General features: G+C 37.2%; 3 protein-coding genes across 3 annotated transcripts; 1 reads left to right on the top strand and 2 right to left on the bottom strand.

Moving 5' to 3' along the window:
* Positions 1 to 3,443: 3,443 nt before the first annotated feature.
* aqp12 (aquaporin 12) lies at positions 3,444 to 6,172 on the top strand. Its single transcript, XM_007252602.4, has 3 exons — positions 3,444 to 4,110; positions 4,891 to 5,007; positions 5,879 to 6,172. The coding sequence occupies exons 1-3, from the start codon at positions 3,519 to 3,521 to the stop codon at positions 6,004 to 6,006; spliced, it is 837 nt and encodes a 278-aa protein (XP_007252664.3). The 5' UTR covers positions 3,444 to 3,518; the 3' UTR covers positions 6,007 to 6,172.
* A 1,181-nt stretch (positions 6,173 to 7,353) lies between these two features.
* On the bottom strand, positions 7,354 to 10,442 carry rpp21 (ribonuclease P 21 subunit). Its single transcript, XM_049465965.1, is given in 6 exon segments — positions 7,354 to 7,393; positions 8,415 to 8,541; positions 9,383 to 9,387; positions 9,482 to 9,557; positions 9,560 to 9,581; positions 9,658 to 10,442. Coding segments are annotated over 6 exon segments (339 nt in total). The 5' UTR covers positions 9,727 to 10,442.
* A 2,454-nt stretch (positions 10,443 to 12,896) lies between these two features.
* Positions 12,897 to 22,032, bottom strand: rlbp1a (retinaldehyde binding protein 1a). The gene is made up of 8 exons (XM_007252600.3): positions 21,833 to 22,032; positions 19,726 to 19,764; positions 18,464 to 18,592; positions 16,935 to 17,139; positions 15,236 to 15,414; positions 13,887 to 14,045; positions 13,651 to 13,761; positions 12,897 to 13,083 (listed from the first exon to the last, which is right to left on the bottom strand). The coding sequence occupies exons 1-8, from the start codon at positions 22,004 to 22,006 to the stop codon at positions 12,937 to 12,939; spliced, it is 1,143 nt and encodes a 380-aa protein (XP_007252662.3). The 5' UTR covers positions 22,007 to 22,032; the 3' UTR covers positions 12,897 to 12,936.
* Positions 22,033 to 23,676: the final 1,644 nt, after the last annotated feature.

Genomic DNA, 23,676 nt, shown 5'->3' with positions numbered 1-23,676 from the left:
TAACTGAGTCACAAGCTGTATTTTATTAAACACACAGTGGGTTTAATTTATGTTTTGATTCAGAGAAGAGTCTTTTTAACCAGCTATCAGAAACAATCTCATCACAGTTTACATGGTTAATTACCTTTCTTTTAGAAAAATCTCCGTATATCCAGATTAGTTTTAACGACAGCTGCTCCGACTAGCTGCCTGAACTCACAGCGAGGGGAGGGGCGGGGCTTCCCGCACACTAAACTGCGCTCCGCAAAACCAGCTAGCTGATTGGCTGTTTCTCCTGAAAGGCGGGACTTTCTACTTGAACCGGCACCACGATTGGTTAAGAGACACACAGCGGTCAGTGCATTGTCGCCTGTGGCCTATATATTTTTGTATTTAGTATAATACGGGAAATTTACGGGAAAATACTAATACGGGAGGACGGCGGGAAAGAGGAGTAAAATACGGTAGTTTCCCGGCCAAAACGGGAGACTTGACAGGTATGGTTTTTGGGGTTATTTTTTGTTTCCTTCTGAAATTAATTACTAAACACAGACTCTTCTTCGTTTATGGAACGTCATAAAATAATTTTATTTCTGCAAGTGTCTGTTAAAAAACTGAGACTAAATATAACGCTACGTTACAGCCCACCAAAAACCATGTTTTTTACAAGTTAACTTTAGGACTGAAAAAAACCATTCTGTCCATTTTCATCCACAATCTCATTCTTCAAGCTAGTACTCAGACTTCCAGTCAAAAGTTGGTCACACCTCCTTATTCAATTTATTTATTTATTTCTTGATTTATTTATTTTCTGCATTGTAGAATAATATAATTTTTAAGTTTTATAAACCGTTTCAAAGGAATATTCATGAGCGTAGGAAGTGACGTAGCTTTTCCTAGAACACTTCCGTTTAGCGGTAAACAGCGTTCAAAACAGTCGACGTAACTTTTTAATTTAACATGAATGCAAACTTCACCTAATCTGAGAGTCACAAACATTGAAAATCAGGTCAAATTGTTCTTTAAACAAGTAAACTATGGAGGACCAAAAATGACGTAAGTATAAATAAATACACATATAAATGTATAAATATATAAAGAAATAAATGAATAAATATATTAATGTTGAAATGAATAAATATATAAATAAATGCACATATAAATGAACAAATAAATATAAAAATAAATAAATACATGCTCAAATAATTGTATAGGTAAATAAATTAATTAATAAATACATTTCTTATTTATATATTTATTTATTCATTTTTATGTGCATTTATTTATGTCAACATTTATTTATTTATTCATTTATTTTTTTCAACATTTATTTATTTATTCATTTATTTATTTCAACATTTATTTATTTTTCCTTATGTCATTTTTGGTCCTCCCTGGCTGCAGTTACAGTGTCCGCTTCTTCTTCCTCCTTCTTATCTATAAATCATGCAGAGTACGTGTTGGATAGCGTTTGACTTGATCCAATCTCACCATACACTATAGTGATGCCTTCTCTTCTACGGGAACAAATATTTCCAACTTTTCCACTGAGAAAGTAATTATGTTGGCCCAAACTGCGGCACGCTTCCACTGCCTCTGTTTCAACAAGATATTGATCACATCTGGGTAGGTCACTTCTGGCAAGCGTTTTAATTCAGAGGAAAATACTTCCCTCTTAAATCCTTATCAAAATGATCAGGAGAAGAGGTTTGATCACTTTTTACTAATTTCTGACTATAGCGCGTTTGCTCTGTGTTTCTTGAGCGAAATATGCACTCTCATTTTGACAGCTGTATACTTGAAAATAGCCCCACTGGAAGCGTCGAAGGAACAGTAGCTTTGTTATTGTTTTCCTCATTGAAACAGACACATGTGAAGTCAGCCATTGCCTCTTTTCAAGCTGCTACTGATGCAGCATTGCAGACTAGCATCACTAGTCTAGTGCGCTCGGAGAAAAGCGCAGCGACTCATTTCCGATACATCGGCTCACAGACGCCCTGTGCTGATCAACATCACCCTAGGAGTGATGTGGAGAGAGAGTGCCATCTACCCACCCAGAGAGAGCAAGGCCAACTGTGCTCTCTCAGGGCTCTGACAGCTGATGGCAAGCTGCATAACATCTAAGATGTCAAAGCAGCTAACCAGCAAGGTTTTTAAGCTGAAGATTGTTACAAAACTCAGTGTGACAGTTTTCCTGAAAGTCTTTATTTTAAAGAAAGGGTTGAGTGTATGTTCAAATAATTGATATTAATGACTAACAAAAATCCCCCCTGACACTGGCACTCATTCCTGTTACCCAGGGACAAACCAAAATATGTGTTTTAACTTATATATTATGGATTTCTCATGAAAAAAATATTTTTAAAGCATAGGTTGGATTTGGAGTCACACAACAATGCAAAAAAATCTCTGAAGGATTTTAATAATTATATTTCATGATAACGTTTATAGTTGGAGAGTGTGTTCTAAGTCGTTTTGTCATTTATTATTATTATTTATTATTTGCAATTAGGTCAATGTACAAGACACTATGCTTATTAATACAATGTATTTTTAAGTTATTTTTTGTGCACATTTATACATGTAATTTCCTGTGGACAGAAATGTAATGGCTCTTAGACTGATGGACCACTCAGCACCTCATTGTAGAGAACTTGACTGCCATCCCTGTACTGAAAATAACAGATATATATATATAGACTCCACATAGCCTGCCTCCTGGCTCTGGCTGCTAGCTATGCGGTGTCTAAGTATAAATATGTCTATGTTATTTTCAGTTTAGTGATGCAGAGCTGTGTTTTTGTGCTTCTTCTTTTCAGCCTCTTGTGTACTTTTTAAGTTAAGTTATTAATGCCTCGTTTTAAATGTCAGTGCTCTTCAGATTCTAGCAAGGAGGTGTGGAGCTATTTTGAGCTGGATTGCAGCGGAAAAAGCGATTTATTGGGGCAAATTATGCCCTGTGTCACCCAGTCTGAAGGGTGTTTGGACAGACTGTAAAAATCCTGGATCTCGGAACGCTGTGGGAGAATGGAGGTGTTCTTAGAGGTGAATAGGGCCAAAAATTGCCATTTTTTTAGCACACAACCTGTTGTGGATTTAAATGTATGAAACAGAAGATTGCCTTCATTTGCTTTAGAAAAAGTTATCTAATCACAAGGTAGCTGGGAGATTAAATTATATTTCATACATAAATTTCCATTTCTGAAAATAAGCAGATTTAAAAAAAAATAGTTTTAGCTTTTTCTGTCAATGCTAAGAGAAGGTTTACTGTCTTTTTGCCTTTAAGTGCACCAAGCAGGCGTTGACATTATTGTGAGTAACTCCAACTCTTTCCAGATGGCCTTGAATTGGCGAGTTGGTTTTTTTGGCTCAAGGTAGGCAAAAACGTGGTGGGTAAAAAAAAGTAACTGATAAGAAACTTGCATTTCAGTGTGCCACGTTATCACACACTGTGAGCAAATAGTGGGTCTGGGGAACTCCTGTCTCTCTTTTCTCTCTGACTCAGCCAGGTGTGCACGCTCCTGTAGACCTGAGCCATAATGCTGAACGTATCACTAGGTTACTTCATAGCTGTGGTGGCCGTGTGCACCTTAGCCAGGTTTCTGGTTGTGCGACAGAGGAAACGATGGCTATTCCTGGTGGAATTAACCGCGGCCTTCGGGCTCGCAGCCTGCAGACTGGAGGTGCAGACCATTTCTGAGATTGGCCAGTGGGCTGGAGGCCTGGGAGCAGATGTTTCCCTCACCATGCTTTTCTTAGCCATAATCGTCCATGGTGTCATCATGCAAGGAGTCACTGGGAACCCCTCCATGAGTTTAATGGGGCTCCTGCAGAAAGAGGCTGGAGTGGTGTTCACCACTCTCAGCATAGCCAGCCAGTTCACTGGGGCGCATCTCGCCCTGCTATTGGCCAGCTGGTACTGGAAGATGGAGCTGATAGACATGCACATGATCAAGAACATGATGTTAGCTGAATGCACTTCTTCGCTGAATGCGTCTTTGATACAGGGCACCATTGTGGAGGTTGTGGGTGCGTTGGTTTATTACCTGACCGTTCTAAGCCTGCGCCGCAGGTCACAGCTGCTTCAGATTCCTCTTCTAGCCCTGCTGCTCACCTTCCTCTACTATGTAGGTAAGTCAGCTTTGAGAATAAGGTAAACTTTTTTTTTTTTTTTTTTTAATCCAATCTGTATATAATAATAATTCATATTTTCTTTAGAATTTTCGCAAATCCGTCCTAGCAAAAAAGTCTCAAAAAAAAGTTCAAGGTGTGCTTTTAAAGTGCAGAATTATTTACAGCTCTATTCTTATAATAAATAATCCCATTTTTCTCGTAACATGAATAAACCACCCTAATAAAACAGCTAAAGACCAGCATTGGTGGACAAGGTGATTCAAAAGCTAAACATCCAGGCAAAAACATATTCTGTGCTGGTAAACCACCTCGTCAGGTAAATAGAATAAAAATTTGAAAGTTCAAAATGTGAAACTCATATATTATACAGGACAACCTATTTAAGCGTTTAATTTATTGTTGATGATTATGGCTTACAGCTAGTGAAAATCCAAAATTCAGTGTCTCCATAAAAGTTGTCAGCAGAGGGAAGCATGAGGTGCTGTAAGAATTTCTGGGAAAACACTGCACTTTCTACTTGATATAACACAGTGGATCAACACCAGCAGATGACATGTCTCTCCAAACCATCACTGATCCTCATTAAAATTTACATTTTAATTTGGAAATCAAGGGAGCAGAGTCTGGAGAAAGAGTGGAGAGACACACAGTCCAAGTTTGCTTGAGGTCTAGTGTGAAGTTTCCACAATCAGTGATGGTTCTAAAAGTGCGCTCTCAACGCTGTTCAATATTAATCAACAACTATAAATTATCACTATTTTTTTTTGTTCTCAAAAGGGTCTGGCTACACCTCCGCTTACGTGAACCCATCCCTAGCCTACGCACTGACCTTCACCTGTCCTGGACACACCTTTTTGGAGTACGCTGTGGTCTACTGGCTCGGACCTTTCTTTGGTAAGTTTAGAGATTAACACACAAATACGTATCTTGTGAGTGAGGTTGAACACATGAATTATCATAATATAAGCAAGGACTGATATCAGGTGCAAGATAGATGGGACATTCTATTTCTGAGGTACATCATAGAAGGCATTACCACCCACAGTGGACAGTGCAGTGGTTGGTAATGATCATGACACGCAGTGTCTGGTTAGGACTGTCCATGCCAGTCGCCCAGTGGTCCAGCAGTTTAAACGCTGTCACTATGAACAGGAAATCTGAAAAAGGGGTTTGAATCCTGGTTAAGATGCTTGCCATCAGCTGATGGATCTTTGAGAGAGCACAATTGGTCTTGCTTTCTCTGGGTGGGTACATGGAAATCTTTCTCCTCATCATTCCTAGGGTGATGTTGATCAGCGTCTGTGAGCTGATGTATCGCTGCACTTTCCTCCAAGCGTGCTGTGATGCTATTCGGCAATGCTGAATCAGCAGCAGTTCAAAAAGAGGCGGTGGCTGACTTCACTTGTGTCAGAAGAGGCATGTGCTAGTCTTCACCCTCCTAATGTTGTGGCATCACCAGTGATGGAGTATATACAACTGAAAGGGTGGTAGAATTGGCCCAAAATGGGAAAACTTGGGGATATGGGATAGACCAAGGGGTCTACTACTAATATAGAGAATAGGATGTCTCATCACTTGTCTTTAATCTAAACACATCCACATTCCTTACACTATTATGAACTGAGTATCCATGTGTGTTCTAGTGACATTCAAATCTAATTTTGCACAATGTTCCGTAACCATACATTCAGTCTCATACATATTTAAAGTTCAAGATCTTCCATATTTGTGACAAATTTAAAATAATATGATCACGTTTTTTTAGGCATGACCCTGGCCTTGTTCCTGTACAGGGGGAACATTCCCCTGCTCTTCAACAAGAACCTGCTTTACTCCAAAAAGTCACGCTTTCGCTCTCCAAAAGCGAAAAACACTGAAGAGAAAAAAAAGTAGCCAAGACTATCTCACCATCTTCAACAGGCCTCATCTTTACCACAGATCAGAAGATCAGAAGCATCTTATGCCATGGTGTTTCTTTGTAAAGTTTATTTAAAAGAGAAAATTAACTGTAACAGGATTTTTTTTTATAAACTTTGCAATAAAAATTTAATTTTTTAAATGTCTTCATTGTTCAGTGTATGCAATACGAGCATACACAAAACAAAAGAACACAAATTCTACACACCAGACATTGACTTTGAATATGTATTATAATAATATAATATGTACTATAATAATAAATTAAAAAGCTTTACAATCCATAAAAGGCAAACATGTAAAATCTAGCATTATTACAGACTGTAATCAAATGTACCAGTTTTACAGATGAGTTAAGGCAGGCTCTTATTTTCCATTAAATAATAGAAGATTAATCTGACAAAATCCGACATCTCTCCATGTGCACAAGCGTAATGCACCAATATGGTGGCAATAGATTACGTACACTTTTTCCTGTATCTACTGTATCTGCAAATTAGCACTTTATTATTTATAAACTGAAATAAATGGATTCTGATTGGAAACTGTTACTCTCATTCTTCTGCATGGCTTACAAAGGTTTACAGCTTAAAGTACACACATTTACCCTAATAGCATATACCATGTATTGTCCATGTGGCTTTTTATAAATACACATACTGTTACACCTCTAAATAAAAAAAAATAAAAAAAAGAACAAAACACACCTGGAAAAAATAACACTTGGCACAAATATAGCACAGTAAGGTAAGACACATGTTTAGACACCCTTACTGAATCAAACTGTATAATGATTGCACCAATCTTTACAACATCTGGAAAGGTGCTTTGCCGCCATCAGACACGTCAGTGTCAAATATAATGGTGACAGAGCATAGCAAATTTCTTTAGTCCACTCAATGAACTGCAATCTGAACATTAAACTAACCAAAAAAAAGTGCACAATGTTAAAACACAGACTTTAATCTGACTTTCACTTTTGAAAAGCCTTTTAGTGTTTCCTGTGAAAACAAATACAAAAAAAAAAAAAACATCTGCAGCTACTACTAAAAAAAAAATATCTATCCCACAAAAATGTAAACTCCTATGTACCAAAATGGGTCCAGTATATTTTATATCTGGATAGAGAGGTAATCAGCCTTGCACTTACAATACAATACTGTGCAGCACACACAGGTAATAGCAGCAGTAGCAGTGTCCTTATTATAAGAAACGGACAGTCTCAGGTGGTAAATCAGACACTAAAGTAGTTCAGAGATGCTGGAAGATCAGGAGGTTGGGTTCGGTGTTGAAGAAGCAGCATCAGTGGATTTAGCAGGTTTATCACCCTGGACTGCAGCCTTGGACGGTTGATTCTGTGCTTCTGTGGGCACAAAATTCAACAGAGATAAAAAAATTCCCCACACTGTTAGAGGTATAACAATACAAAATACTGACTTAAAGAAAGTGATTTTTATATATCTGTAACAATTAAAAACCCTGTTTTATTAATTTTAACATTTTGAATTTCTCTCTTTCCCATAGATATTTCTTTATCGATCAGCTTTGATTTAGATCAGGGGACTTAAATCTTTCTGACACCCCTTTTAAATGTCCATTATACATGCAATTTTGCAAAGTTCCATAGTTCCTTTAAAATAAGATCTTCAGTGTGACAGTGTGAGAAAGCACAACATAGACATTTATGTTACAATTTAAGAAACTATTCGTAAATCAACTTCTACTGGCACTAAAACAAGAAAAAAAAATAGAGAGATTGAACTTTGTCTGTTTTAGCAGAATCATCTCTATAGCCATTTACTCTACATCTCTACAGCAGTCTTTTTTATGGATGTTGCCAGGTATGACAAGCAGTGGTCCCCCCCAACAAAGACTAAAATCTCTGTGCCACCCCAGCTAAGTCCAGCAAACATCTAGAAACACAAATAAACCAGAAAGCTCTGGTAGAGTATTGCAGAGCCAATTTTTAGACATGATTTTAATTTAGTCTTTTATTGCACCGAAATTCTTTAAAACTGTGGAAGGAAAACCCACTAATACTAGGATATAAAGAATAAAGTGAATAAAGAGCTCTCTACACTCTCTATAACCCTCACAGTGAGAGATGAGGAGGCAAACCAGACCACCAAAACCATAGCAATACCACTACCGTTCCAAAATATATGGCATGTGATCTTTTGAAATGACATTTACCCAAACAGCATGTACTGAACAGGTTTTGCCCCACAGGTAAAAAACAAACAAAAAAAAAAACAACAAAAAAAAAAACACTTGCCACAAATTGGCACACTAGGGTAAGACAATATTACTTAATCAAATGATTTGGTCAATCGTAACATCATTTTAAGGGAGTATTAAACTGATATTTGAGGAACCATTTATACCTGTCTGAGGCTGATTGTGCCTCTGGTTGGTCCACCCAAAGCTGATGTTTTGGATTGTTTGGAAACGTTCTGGTCAGTCCACAGCTGACGCATCGTATTACAGTCACACTCTGCCTTCTGCGACTTCCTGAAATGATCAGACAAGACAAATCCATGAACATAAATTATATCCACTTCCAGACTTTATTTTATAAAACAGACAATGCAATATAAATTGCAAAATAAAGTTGTTTTGACTGTGGTGGTTTAACTGGTGTATCATAATCTCCAGCTAGACCAAGTAGATCAGAGTACACTTATATCTAGTTCAGGTGGATATCCAGCTTGTCAACCAATTTGACCATAAAAAAGATGTGGAGCCTATACTTTAACACAACCCTACAACTCTAACAGGGGTTTATGATGAGCTGATTAGGTACATCAGTTGTTTTGGAAGCAAGAAAAACAATAAGGTTGTGTAATCCTGCCTACTCAGACAGGATTGAGGGGTTTGAATCCTGTTCATGCAGCTTGTCATCAGATGCTCGAGCCCTGTTAGAGCACAATTGGCCCTGCTCTTTGGGGTGGATGTATGGCGCCCTTTCCCCTTCAGGTTAAAATCGCAGTGCAACATGAATGACATAACAATTTCCTAAATATTATTAATATTTTGTTTTAGAAAAAAAACGACAGAACTGATTGTATGGAACGAAAAACATTCATTTTAAGCGCTTGAATGGTTGGAACAGAGCTGTAGAAGCAAAAAAATACACTTTTAAAGGAGCTGGTTGTATCCCCAGCACTAACCCTGTTTTCCTACATTCTGTAAATGAGGTCAGATGAACAAACACAGACATCATACACTGATGTTTAGTATATATCACTTAGCTGTGAGACAATAGTGCTGTAAGTAACTTTACACAGCTTTTAACAGGTCTGTGACACATACATCACCATGGACTGTTTTCTGATACACTTGTCACACTGACTAGCTCTAGTTAAAAATGAATTAAAGGGTGGATAATGTTGAACAGTGTATGTGTGTGTGTGTGTGTGTGTGTGTAGAAATGTAAGTGTGAGTTACTCACTGTCTCAGCACCAGTCTTCTGGCGATAGTTTTTTGGGTAAAGCAGTAAAAACGAGCCAGTTCCACGTTTTGAGGTTTTGGGCTAAAACGCAGTGAGCAGCCTGTGATTCAGAGAGGAGAACAGAGTTATTATTTAATACAGGAACAGACTGAATAAACCTCCACCCGCTTATTTACCTGGTAGAGGAAGTTCAGTCTCTGAAAAGCCTCTTTATCTTTAATATTCGCCGCCATGTGTCTCCACATAAAACCAGCCTCCTAAATACAGAGCAGCTCAGCAGCAGCACTCACACCGCCTCCTGTTTACCTCTGTTTATCTGTACTGGCGGACTGCAGGCAGCCGCAGCTCCATACCGCCACCTTTCTGTAGCGTAAAGCTATGACAACTACAGAGCCCCACAATGGACATGAAATTGTACACGAGTGGAAGGAGGGAAAGGTCAACCTTTTTATCACGAGATAATTAATTATATTTTTAAAAATCCCAGAAAGTGAAGTCTGTTATGTTCATCTTATTAGGCTACAGTTAAGGGAGACAGAAAAGGGATTTTCATTATTAACTCAATTTACACACGTGTATTTCAAACACAAATAATTACAGGAAGTTTCGGTTGTTTAATGCACGCAATTAAACAGAATAACCGTAAAAAAACATATGAAAACTTTCTGGTGGATCTCCGCTTCCGCACTGGTGGTAAGAAGCACATATCGACGGGTAGCCCAACTCGACACAGCACCGGAAAACAACACCGCTACAGATGAAAAACACGCTGGAGTTCTATTTTATTGTATTAAATAGTGTAGCGCTGCATCTACAGCTTCTCTGGAGAAAGAAAGAAAAAACGTGTTTTTTCCACAAAAGAAAACACACTTGTTATCTCAAAACAATCACTTAGTATCTAAAAATAATGTGATAGTATCTCAAAATTATGACTTACTATCTCAAATTAATAACTTACTAACTTAATAACTTACAAAATAATGAAATAGTTTTTCAAATTAATAAAATAACGGTTTACTTAATAATAAGGAAAAAAATGTGCTGGATTTTTTAGGTGTCGGGAATGGGCTTCCATAAAAGAGAAAGCATAGCAGTGAGGGTCTGCCCATAGTGGTAATAAGGTGAGAAGAAACTTCATCTTCACACCTGTCTTTTATTAAATTGATTCTTAGATTACATTCAGTACATTCAACGTTTAGCTATACAAAATGTTGTCATGTTAACGTTTGCTTATTATTATAATAAATGTAGTGTAATTTTTGGACATGCATGGTTACACAGATGGAAAAATGATCCTACATTATGTTAAATATTAACAATTGTTTTGATTAGACAAAAGAAAGGCTGATGTCTGTGTGCGAGCGCGTGCATGTGTTTTTCACTCTTTTTCCACAGGGAGGTAGTGGAGAGCTTTACAGCAAGAAAACAGAGAAGAGTATAGCTGCAGCCTGGAGCACCTCCAAAGGTGAGGAACATACCTCCAAACAGGCGGAGCCTTCCTCCAAGTAGGATGGTGCTTGGTCTTACGCGGTATGGTGTTTTTCACGACGTTTTGTGCTTGTAAATAACCCCAAAGGTTAATTAATTAATCTATTTCATTTATTAAATGTTTATTTCTTTTCAAATGCATTTTCTAACAGTCTAAAAGCATGGTGTGCACATTGCAACCACATTTTATTTATTTAAAACGTTTAAACATTTGCCATGCTGTGAATTTTTCAAATTATAAAATAGTAAAGATCTAAATAATAAAGGCAGTTGTTTATTCATAGTCAATAATATTATAAATACATACACACTACACGTATTTTATTATATTTACATTTAAGAAATATAAATAATCATTAATTGTTGACTAATATATTTATTGACATCCATGAGCCTTTTAATCACGGAGGACTTTTGTTGTGGCATTCGGCAGAGAAATGGAGCTGTGTTGAGTGAGGTCTCCCTGCCTTACGATGTAGACTTTTATATAATGTTATATAATATAATATAATATAAGATAATGTGATAGTACATTCTATATAAATTCTATATAACATTAAATTTGATGTAATAGAATAATAGTAATAATAATCACTATTTATTATTACTATTATTACACTAATCCATTTATCTCAGAAATATGAGTGTTTTACCGGGAAAAAGCACCACATATGATTTAAACAGATGCAAATAAACATAAATACAGTAAAACATGACAAGGAATTCTCATTTTTAACTAAGTATGTTGTATCTTGTGATCCGAGCTGAAGAACAAAGTGTAGAGATTCCAGTTTTCTCCTGGATGCTCCTCAGCCAGCATGTATATTATGTTCAGTTCCGTCAGCAGCTCATCTGATTTACCAATTTACTAAACTAGGTGTAGATATGATGAGAAATAACTCTATTAAACTCAGATGAGGAGGAGAGATTAGGAGATGTTTTAAAAAACAGGAACACAGGGCTGTAAAAGCTCTGCTTTTTGTAAAATTGCTGTTTGTATTTATTGTATTTTTAGTGTTTTACTGAGCTAATAAACACTTACTTCACAGATAAGAAGCTTTTTCTTTACTAAAATCCCCACAGATGGCTAAAACTTTTGCACAGTACTGTATGTTTCGTTCAGAAATATGTTGTTCATAACAGAAATATTTTTAATGTAAGAAATTAAATTGTAAGAAATATATATATAGGAAGTGCTATTTAAATTTGTAACATTTTTTGTACTTAAGAATTGTAAGTAGTTTATTGTAAAATGTCTTACTGAAGTACTGAAAGTAAAAGTACAGTACTGTGTTATGTAGTATTACAGAAAGCTCTAGTGGTTTGCAGTCATTTTCTAATATAAAGGAAGATATACCCCTCTTTTTAATTATACATCAGATAATCTTTATATAATATAATACATCTACATAAATGTACAGTATGTAAGTTATTAATGTATATTAAATAAAGTGTTAAACTGTTAACAAACTGCAGCAGTTTTCCGGTTATCAGACAAAAAACACTTTTTTCATTTTTCAACATATTGTGATAAATACAATGTCAGCAACTCTACATCACGAAAACAGGTGTACAGTATAAGAGACAAACTAATAATGTGATTAAAAAGTAAATATAATAAAAAAACATACACTATGCCCAACTATTTAAACCAATTACATACAGTATAGCACTTCTTACACAGTTGCAGTCAGTAAGAACATCTACTGGGTATCTACAGCAACACTTGACTTTTTCTACGTTTTCTTTCCTTCCAAAAAATGTCCTGTATAATCACAGGGTACGCCCTCATGCTCTTATTTCAGAATGTTTCCATTTCAACCTTTATGTCTTTATTTTTTCTAAAGGAAATTAATCCTATTAATGTTTTTTTTGCATATATTTAAAATATATATATATATATATATATATATATATATATATATATATATATATATATTGCTGATGTTGTGCATTGGTGTAGCCTTTCAAAGAGCTGTGTCTTCAGAACCAAAAAGCTTGATTGCCGTCTCTTTGCCATCGCAGTTTGGGCCCGTTCCGTCAAAGTCTGGAGGAAGGATTTCAGCTCCAAAGTCTCTTAAGTAGGTTTCCAACTCATCACCATGGACATGAACCTAAGCAGAAGAAGATAAGGAGGTTAACTTTGCACACAAGAGTGGAATGATGATTTTTGACACTTTAGAAAAATGCTGTTGGTTCTTTATTTTATTCCCACAGCGAAATAATGAATTTGCCTTGACTTTAAATATGTATAACTGGTTAATATGGTTGAGTGGTTTAGCTCTTGACCAGCACAGAACATGTTTTCATTGGAATTTTTAGTTTAATCAGGTTTATTACTATCCTAAATCACACAATCAAAACAGATCAACATGTGGGAGTTACATGTGTGACTAGGTGGGATTAGGGGGTGGGCATTGGACATTAAACAGCAAAAATGGTGGTACTGTAGGAAATGCAACTCACTGCTGATTGCTCTGTGATTTTCAGATCAGAGGCAGGACTGGCTGTCCAGAACTGTCAAGCTAGTTTAACACTGATTAAATGAGCTGGAAACATTTTTTCTACTTTGGTTGGCCATCGCCCTAATGAAGAAGCCACCTCTGTTCCAAGACCAGGATTGAGAAATGCTGCCCTAAATATTAAAGAAATTATACTTCTTAGGATTTTATCTCACTCACCCTCTCCAGTAGTTTGCTTTTCATGAAGGGTTTAACCACATTATACGTGGTTGTGAAGTACCAGGGCTGATGGATCACATGCACCGCCTTAAAACGTGCAGGAAAAGAGTCCTGTAGAAAGAAACAGACCATAGCAATGTTTCTTAATGTACTAATCTTCTCTATTATTGTATTTTAGAGATCTTAATTAGGCAGGTATAGGTCCGTACAGGTCACATTTCTGTTGCTTTTCTCACCTGCAGCATGTCTACCATCTTCTTCAGCTCGGTGTGTTTGATGCCAGAGGCATGCTGCATGGTGAAGCCCTTAAAGTTTTCAATGAGGACAAAACCGTTGATCTGAGTCTCTTCGTTTTCCAGAAGTTTCTCCAGGATGACACAGTATGCACGCAGAGTCTAGTTTAAAATACATGAGACATGCACAGAACTACATCAGAACTTTCCTGCTGAGTTGAGCTGATATTCCACTAGGATCCACTAGGATAGATACGTAATTTGTACGCTGCCCATTGCAGTCTATGGTGGGAATGCAAGAAATAACGTTCTCCAACTGTACATAGTTATATTAAAGGTCTCATTGCATTCTTTTTTCATTCATTTTAAAACTTGTAGTTGTGGTCTCTAAAATGTATGAATGCCATGTGAGCTGTTTTCTGTAAACAAAAAACGTGTTCCAGTGATCTGGTATAACACTGCTTTTGTCCGGTGGAGAAGCAGGGGGGGAGAAATGATAGGATTTTGGCTCTTGCTCATTAATATTTATACATGCAAAAATATAGACATTTTTACACTAATAACTAAGTCTTTGCAATGTCATATGTTACTTTACAACATGTGCAATGCCCTGCTAAGTGCAGTTTAGCCACTGACCTAGTCTTAGTGTCTCTGTAAAACGCGAAATTCACCGGAGATCCTATGTAAACCTATGTAAACACATGGAGGTGGGTAGTCAGGGTCCAGAAAGGATTTCTACTTTTAACTAGTATAAGCAGTTTTAACAGTTTTAAACATACACCTACCTATCTCAATTGTACTTTACTGATGGTGTTCCATAGACAAATTCTAACCATTTGTTACCTTAGCTCTGAATTACTGGGCAAAGCATATAACACTGATGTGTTATTTACACAAATAACACAGGAACGAACTGCCATGCTGTTCCTAGCGCTGTTAGCTCCTACCTGATGAGAAGTACCTGGCTGGTGGGTGAGGCCATGAATACTAATTCATGGGTTGACATGGACACGGGTGCTTTTTCTGATCGACTCATTTTTCTAAATATTTTCTTTTACTACCTACTGCAGACAATGGTGGTTAAGGAAGAGTTTCATGTGCAGCATCATATACAACTCAGAGAGAAGTGGATTTTAGCAGAAGGAGACTTTTAAATACGGCATATGTGCTGTTGGCTGCCACTAGGTAGCACTAGTCTAGGTGGCCTAAAACTATGTGTGGTTAGTAGGTAACATCCTGCTCATCCAGGATCAAAAGAAAATCAAATGAAAGCTAATTTTTTGGGTTAATTTTTCATTTGAGTGAAAGCTACAGGTTCTAATCTACTTTTGTAATGACAGTATCAGACATACTTCATCAAAAGTGACCTCCTCCAAATCCCAGTTCTCTATGTTGAACAGTATCACCACACGGCCATACTTGTCTCGAGTGGAGAGAATCCGTGGATAACCAGCCTCAATGGTGCTGCGAACTGCTTCAGGGGTCATATTCTCAAACAGCTCTGGGTAGTCCCTTCTGAAGCGGACATAACCTGCCAGAAAAACAGCGAGAAGAACTTAGGAGGAAGGGAACAATCAGGAAAATGAGGTGCCAGTTTGATTGCTTTGTTTGTTCTCATGACTGTTATTGAAGCACACAACACAAAACCACAATGGCGTCACTGTCTGCCTTCATTGTGTAGCTTAGCAGAGTCTCTAATGGACCAATTAACCTCTCCAGCAAGTGCGCCATTCACAAGGCATTCCATTCACGCTGCTGTAAAGGGCAGTGAAGTGTAGCTAGCATGTCGTTCCTGGGATAACCATGCATACTCATGGAGGACACCAGAGCCTCCAGTGTGTGTGAAATGGCCAGTGCGTCAAAGCGCATCCTGTCTGCCTGGTCCTAACTATCCCACAAGCCTTTGTGAAAATAAACATGCCCCATTTACACACAAAGAGCCTCTGTGGAACGAATTCAGAAGACTCCAATTAGGGCAAAGCATTTCTTTCTGCCAAAGTGATGAGTAGCACCCAGAGATGCAGAGCAGGACACAAAGGAGGTTTAGACACCCATAACTGCACAGTATATTCCATCTCCTTTCTCTAGGGGTTAGAAATTGAATAATCAAAACTGCATAAAAGACATCAAATGAAGACCCTCTGATTTACTAGTAACTTTTCCATTCATAGAGAAGCTCCAGCATGGAACCACGTCTGACAAGATGTTTTTTGGGTATACTACTCTTTGCACCACAAAGACATCTCAATCAGACAGAATTTAAATTGTCCTAGATATATACAGTGCATTTGTTTATAGCCCCAATACACCTGCGCCAACTCAAAAGAGCCTGAAGGCCTTCATTGCCTGGATCACTTGTTAGTTTAAAAAGAGTTTAAAAATCTTACAAATTACCTCTTTGGGAAGTCCTAACTGGCACATTCACATATGCATTTTTTCATGTCATTTGGAGATCAATGGTATAAACTGTGTCTTAGAGGAACAGCAATGTTATTTTATTCTTTATTTTGTTTACGGTTGAGTTAAAAGTCAGGTTTGCGCTCTGTAGCGCACATGGTGCACCTATAGGAATGGACTCTGACGAGTGACTGTTGTTAGGTTTTAATCAGTCAGTGGTGCACCTGTGTTTTTTCCCACCAAAATAGCAACACCCCAGAAATGTACCTGCACACACCTCATTTCCATATTACCACACCCATCAGTGTAGATTTATTCCTAAACTCTGATGCAACTTTAGCAACGTGGGTGGAAGGCGTGAAAATGGACTGTTGAGGGGGTGTAAGGTAGCAAAGAGCATCGTGACATGCCATGTGCTGGGTGTACAGTAGGGCCCAATGTGTTGTTCGTATTCTAGTCTAACAGTTCCACAGTACCTTTATGGACAGATCAAGACCCAATGCAACTGGATCCACTATGTGGAGAATCCAAAAGGCCTCAATTAGCTTGTTAAAGCTAAACATTATAGAGTGGAACATATACCAGACCAGGACTGGGCACCCCTATTCTTCAAAGTTAAGAAGTGAATGTTAAGACAGAAAATACATCAAGTACCCTTCATAAGCTCATGTGCCCTGGTCACGTCAAACTTGCGGGCACGGATGAACCTCAGAAGGAGAGAGTCTGGTTTGTCCCCAAATGTTTCCCTCACACCAACAGACAGGCTGTCTCCTTCTCCAGCTTTCTCCTTGATCAGGGACCTCAGCTCCTTCACACTGGACACCCTTTTCTCCTCTGTCTCGTTCAGCTCATCTTTTGCCTGTTGGTGAAAAGGTTCATTTTTGAACGCTTCTTGACAAGTCAAATTGTTGACAGTTTTTCATTCATCATCCAAAAATAGTTGCATTTAGAAGGAATCAAGTGACAGCAATGAAATTTGGTGGGTTGTCATGCAAGACTGTCGTAAAGAGACTCAAAATGGCAGCAGGTCATCTGCAGTGATGAGTCTCGTCACTTGTGTCTTTTTGGATTTGACCAACAAATCTACAAATCAAAGTTTGTAGCAATGCATCACATGTTCAGAAGGCTTGGTGTTATGGGTGTCACGGTGTTGGGTGCAATTCCATGACCTGTCACATTTGGTCTTTATTACAGGCACTTTGACAGTTTAAAATTATGTTAATAAGGTCCTGCAACCAGTGACCCTACCTTTCCAGAATGCACTATTCTAACAGGACAATGCTTTTCCATATACTCCTGCCAACTCCAGAGCTTGTATTGAAGACGTATTGAAGTGATACTACTGTATGCAATGGTGATTCGCATTGCTAGATCTATCCCCAAAAGTAGGATGCTTTTGGACACGCTACTTAAGCCATAACCTCAAATCTGCAGAAGCTGTGTGAAAATTCAAGTTGAATGTGATAGATTATCACAGAACGCCATTAGTAATCTCTACAACTCAATGCTGACACATCTGGCATGTTGCGATACACATGCATTACACACTACTTTTGTAGGTGTTGCACAATACATACAGCTCTGGGATTTTTTTTTTACCAAATTAAAAACCTCTGGAATATAATCAAGAGGAAAATAGATGATCACAAGCCACCAACCCAAGCTGAACTGCTTGAATTTTTGCACCAGGAGTGGCATAAAGTTATCCAAAAGCAGTGTGTAAGACTGGTGGAGGAGAACATGCCAAGATGCATGAAACTGGGATTAGAAACCAGGGTTATACCACACAATATTTCTGAACTCTTAAAACTTAGAACTTGTTTTATTTATTCATTTCATTTTCTGCAAATAAATGAACTAAATGATAATATTTTTATTTAGAATTTGGGAAAAAATGTTGTCTGTAATTTATAGAATAAAACAACAAGGTTCATTTTACTCAAACATATACCTATAAATAGCAAAATCAGAGAAACTGATTCAGAAACTGAAGGGGTCTACTATTTTTCCAGAGCTATAAGACCAATAGTTGACCATATCAATCTACATTTTTAATAATTTATCTAATTTATCTTTCTTACAAATAGCATTGCAATCAGATAGTTCTTTCTTTGTGCAACTATTTTTTTGGAGGATGCTTTATGTTAAAAGTTAAAATCATATAACAACAGCCCACAAATTACCTTCTGTACCGTGTGATCGGGCAGCTTCTTACACAGCCCAAACACTGGCCCATGGTCTTTCACGGTCAAGTGCTCCAGCTTGGATCGCAGAGCCTGCTCTTCTTCCGACACCATGCGGAAAGTTCCGGTCTAATTGGAAACGAAACAATGCAAACTATTTTATTGTGCACAGTTACAGACATTAAAAGAAAACTAATCCCATGCCTGCTCGGGACAGTGACCCACTAAACACCCGCCCAAGTACCACCACCACCCTACATCCAGCCTGCCCAGTCATGCAGGTCAGAAACTAGCATGTAATCTCTCTCACAAGACCCGGTGAAGCTCACAAAAACACCCACCACTATAGATACCCCGACAACCCCCCTGCTTAATATTGTGAAGGTCCCCATCATGCTACAAAAACAGCTTTTGCCTCTAAAGGCATGGTCCCCATTTTAATGTGTCCTTTTTTTGGTTTCTGTCACCAAGACTAATGTTAGTAGCAGTACTTTTATTTTACAATTTTAGAAGTAGTGAGGTAATGTAATTGCCTTTAGCTGATACTTTTTATGAATCAGTGCATACAATAATTGTTCAAAATAGGAATAACATTAAAGGAGATCTCCGGTGTAAAATGGACTTTTGATGTAGTAAAACATGATTTAAATTACTTACCTTTGATGAATAGCACATCTCCGTCCTCCCACAGCATTCCTAGATCCAGAAATGTAAACACTCTTCAGACTGGGTGACACAGGGCATAATTTGCCCCGATAAATCGCTTTTTCCACAGTTATTCAGGCTCAAAGTAGCTCCACACCTCCTTGCTAGAATCCGGAGACCCCTGACATTTAAAACGAGGCATTAATAACTTAAAAAGTATAAAGTCTGCATAGTGTAGCAGCCAGTGGGAAAAAATGGGGACACTCAGAGCTGAAGCTAGCGTTATGGGATGTAAACAGAGGTTTTTAATAAGCTTCTTGTGCAGTTTTTAAGTTATTAATGCCTCGTTTTAAATGTCAGGGCTGCTCAGGATTCTAGCAAGGAGGTGTGGAGCTACTTTGAGCCTGAATAACGGAGGAAAAAGCTATTTATCGGTGCAAGTTATGCCCCGTGTCACCCAGTCTGAAGGATGTTTGGACAAACTGTTAAAATTTCTGGATCTCGAAATGCTGTGGGAGAACGGAGGTGCGCTATTCTTCAAAGGTAAGTACTTTTTATCATGTTTTACTACAACAAAAGTCCATTTTACCCCAGAGCTCTCCTTTAACATAACTTACCGAAGCCATGATGCTGAAATCTTCCAGCAGCCACAAACACTAAAAATAAAGAGGTAATAATGTTTTTATTAATTCATTATCATTTTAGTATTCAGTACCATTATGTTACAGAAGTTACATTATGGGATGGTCGTTAGATGTCTATGATCCATTTAAACTCAGACGGCAGCATTTCCAAGGGTTCCAACTGCAGTACCCTCACAAGTCAGACGTACTACTCTGAAAGTCTTGAGAGTTTCACCAACACTGAGGACGTTTCTCAATACAGAGTACACAAGTCTGGACTCCCATACTTGGCTAGTTTGGACTTGAGATGATGTGGGACTTTTATTCTGTAATTTAATTTTCTCAGGGGTGCAGTAAGCTTTGTTCCGAAAACTTAGGAGCACATTTTTTCACATAGCGGCGTCCTTAACAAATAAACCACATATCTAAAGTTCAAACCAATTACATTCTCGCCTAAACTTTAATTTATAACACAGCAGTAGTATTTTTAAAAACGTACAGGTATGTACTTATACTTTCTCCTCAGCCATTACACCTATACTGATGCGAGGTGCATTCTGGGATATCAGACTGTAAGAAATACACAAGTTATGTCCACGCATCTTTGATAATGAGGGAGAAGCAGTAACACTTCTGGGTATTTTGTTGTGTACTTGGTTAACTGCAAACTTCTAAATAGAACAGTTAATGGAACATTTTATGAACACTTCTTCAGATTTATTCTCATTAAATCAGTCATTGAGTTTAGTAAAATACTGTAGAATGCATTGTTATCAAATGGTGTCGCTAACAATGCTAACCGGGGATAGGATATAAAATGTGGTTCATATTATGGTTATATTTGCTTTAAAACACTGGTAAATGACTGGGAAACCACATATGGTAAACCTGCAAAGTGTTCAGATAAATGTTTCTTAGAAATTTGTAAAAATAATCCACAGTTATTGCATTGTTTTACTAGAATGCTTCCAACTTGGGTGTTACATAAATTCCAGCTCTGACATTCAATTTCTGAGGTAAATGGAATGGATTGATTAATTCTTGGTGAAGCATTCTAATCTCATTCTAATCTCTCAATTTAAATAAATAAAAAAGAAATGTTAGGAAGCGCAGGGAAGCCTTTACACTAATCCGGTTTCATTGTTTTTTTCCGATCTGTAGGACTGCAAAAATCTGTGTGGATACACCCCTGTGTGTTAAACCTCTCTTTGTATGGATACAATTATTCATTTAAGTTGTAATTTGTCACTGTTAGGGTTAGGCTTAGGTACGAGTGTTTTGAAAAAATTGAAAATAATTCCTTTCATATGTACACTATATGAAGAATTAAAACAATCTTAGATCCACAGTGTCATATTTGTACTTACTCAGGGTTCATATGGTCATGAAAAACCTGGACAAGTAATGGAATTAAAAAATATATATATATATATAAATGGATATATATATATATATATATATATATATATATATATATATATATATATATATATATATATATTTCCAAGCCTGGATAAGTTTGGAAAAATAAAAATACCCAGAAAGTTTAGGAAAAGTCATGGAAAGTTGGTCTGCTAATCCAAAATCAGCTCAGAGTTAATTCAGTAATTTAATCCTACTCAATGGAGCTCTCAGGATCTGACACACATTTTATTATTAAAGACTGTGTGTCAAATTTAATTATAGTTTTAGCTGCTTTTTGGATTTATTGTCCATATCTGCACTGATGTTTTAAAAAATTGAATGGTCTTGAAAATGTCAAAGTCATAAAAAAATCATGTATTGAAATGTATTGGTTAAAACATGTATGAACCCTGTTGCTGGAAATACAGGACCAGCCAAAAGTTTGGACACACATTTTTGCTTGCTACATTGTAAATTATTACTGAAGTTATTCAAACTACAAAGAAGCACATAAGGAATGATAAATCTTGTATCTGGCATTCCAGGGTGTCAGCTGTACAATCTGCAAATACCAAAAAATAAACACCTGTTCAAGCCATCCTAGTCTTTTCAGCCTAAACTTTAGACTAAATAATATTAAATTATATACACAATATCTTACATTCACAAATAGTACACAATATGTCATGTGGCTTACCTGAGCTGGAGCGCAGGCTAAGGCTGGTCTGAAGAGCCTGAGAAAGAGTGTCTGGGGTACATTAGGGGACTCTAGAGGGAGGTGTTGGCAGGGGGGGTGGGCGTGGGGCTGGAGCTGGGTGGGCAGCAAGCAGAGCAGAATGATGTGAAGTGTCACACACTGATTCCACAGCATGGAATTCACAACTAATTTACATAATAACACTGCCCACATAAGGTGGGCCAGAAAACAGAACAGAAACATTTTGCAGCACTTTGTAGTTCTATAATTTCTATAAAGACTGTAGTCCTGTATCTGTTTCTCTGCACATTTTATTATATTTTTTCACCAGCAGACCACCAGAGATCAGCTGTTAATTGGGTGGTGGGTCATCATTCTCAGCACTGCAATAACACTGGTGTGGTGGACACATGGTAGTGGTGTGTGTTAGTGTGTCTCCTGCAGCCTTTAGAACAAAAATGTTAAAATATAAACATTTTGGAAGAGTTTTTGTGTCTTTTATGTTAACGATTCTCACAAGCTTGTACGAAAAATGCTTTTTTGTAATAAATTAAAAATAATTCATGCTCATCTGATTTTGTAATCATCTTTTATATTAAAAAGAGAGATTTTTTTACGAATGTACTCTGAATGCAGAGATCTGTATTAATTAAATTAAATATCTCTTTTTTATTTGTGGCCTTATTTATTTTGTGAAGTTTTGATATTTAATTAAATTGTAGTAGCTGTTATACATGTAGTTGTCATGTTCCTCTTAGGTTTTTAAAAAATATATATAAAAAAAATTCTCTTTGCATTCATATGTATGTTTAAATGTGTTTTTGAAGGCTATTTTTCAAAAATAAATTTGTTTGGTTTGTATTCTATAAAAGTGGTTCGTGACTTAAAGGCCAGTGAAAAAAAATAATAAAATCCCTGATTTAGGTTTCTTCAGGATTTTAACCATAAACTATTAACAGTCAAGTGCCCACAAAACGAATATTTAGAATTAGGCGTCAATATTCAGAAATGGCACCTGGCTCCTATGGGTTAACGTTAATTGGTAAGTTGTCTGACCAGAGGAGGATGGGTCCCCCTCTTAAATATTATCATATATAAACATACACACACACACACACATAAATCATAACAAAACTGTTCATGACCAAAATCTAATTTCTGGAAAATTTAATCTATTAAGAAAGGGATTAAGGGCAAATTACTGAACAACTACCCTTCTCTGCCTTTAACTAAATCCTGAAACATATTCTAGTTCTTCGTTTAATGCGGCAGTGACACACAAAAGCAAGTGAACCCAGAGACTGCAAAAAAACTGTTAGCAAGTAAAATAATTATTTAAAAAAAAAAACATATCATGGAAGGACAAGAAACGCCAACACTGCCACCTGGTGGTCTGCAGCTTGCATGTTTATGTCCAACTTGTCCACACTGATTAAACTGCATCTAAAAAACTTGAGTACTTGATAATATAACACAGTGGATCAACACCAGCTGAAGACATGTCTATCCAAATCATCACTGATTGGTGAAACTTCACACTAGACCTCAAGCAGTTTGGACTGTGTGTCTCTCCACTCTTCCTCCAGACTCTGCTCCCTTGATTTACAAATGAAATGTAAAATTCACTGATGATCAGTGATGTTTTGGAGAGACGTGTCATCTGCTGGTGTCGATCCACTGTGTTCTATTATCAAGTCCAAAGTCAGTGCAGTGCAGTGTTTTCCTGGAAAGTCTTACAGCACTTCATGCTTCCCTCTGCTGACAACTTATATAGAGATGCAGATTTCATTTTCCAGCAGGATTTGGCACACTGCCCACACTGCCAAAAGTATCAATTGGTCTTA

The sequence above is a fragment of the Astyanax mexicanus genome, chromosome 16 (assembly GCF_023375975.1).
Source record: "Astyanax mexicanus isolate ESR-SI-001 chromosome 16, AstMex3_surface, whole genome shotgun sequence".
NCBI lineage: Eukaryota > Metazoa > Chordata > Actinopteri > Characiformes > Acestrorhamphidae > Astyanax > Astyanax mexicanus.
Note: the sequence above shows the minus strand (reverse complement) of the source record. Positions and strands in the feature narration are given on the sequence as shown.

What these genes read in the sequence shown, in the direction of transcription:
- aqp12 (XM_007252602.4), top strand. Translation starts at nt 3,519, where the DNA reads ATGCTGAACGTATCACTAGGTTACTTCATAGCTGTGGTGGCCGTGTGC. An exon ending in CACCTTCCTCTACTATGTAG is followed by an intron (nt 4,111 to 4,890) that starts GTAAGTCAGCTT and finishes TGTTCTCAAAAG; the next exon opens with GGTCTGGCTACACCTCCGCT. An exon ending in CTGGCTCGGACCTTTCTTTG is followed by an intron (nt 5,008 to 5,878) that starts GTAAGTTTAGAG and finishes ACGTTTTTTTAG; the next exon opens with GCATGACCCTGGCCTTGTTC.
- rlbp1a (XM_007252600.3), bottom strand. Translation starts at nt 22,006, where the DNA reads ATGCTGTGGAATCAGTGTGTGACACTTCACATCATTCTGCTCTGCTTG. An exon ending in CCGATCACACGGTACAGAAG is followed by an intron (nt 17,140 to 18,463) that starts GTAATTTGTGGG and finishes TTTCACCAACAG; the next exon opens with GCAAAAGATGAGCTGAACGA. An exon ending in GGCACATGAGCTTATGAAGG is followed by an intron (nt 15,415 to 16,934) that starts GTACTTGATGTA and finishes TTTTTCTGGCAG; the next exon opens with GTTATGTCCGCTTCAGAAGG.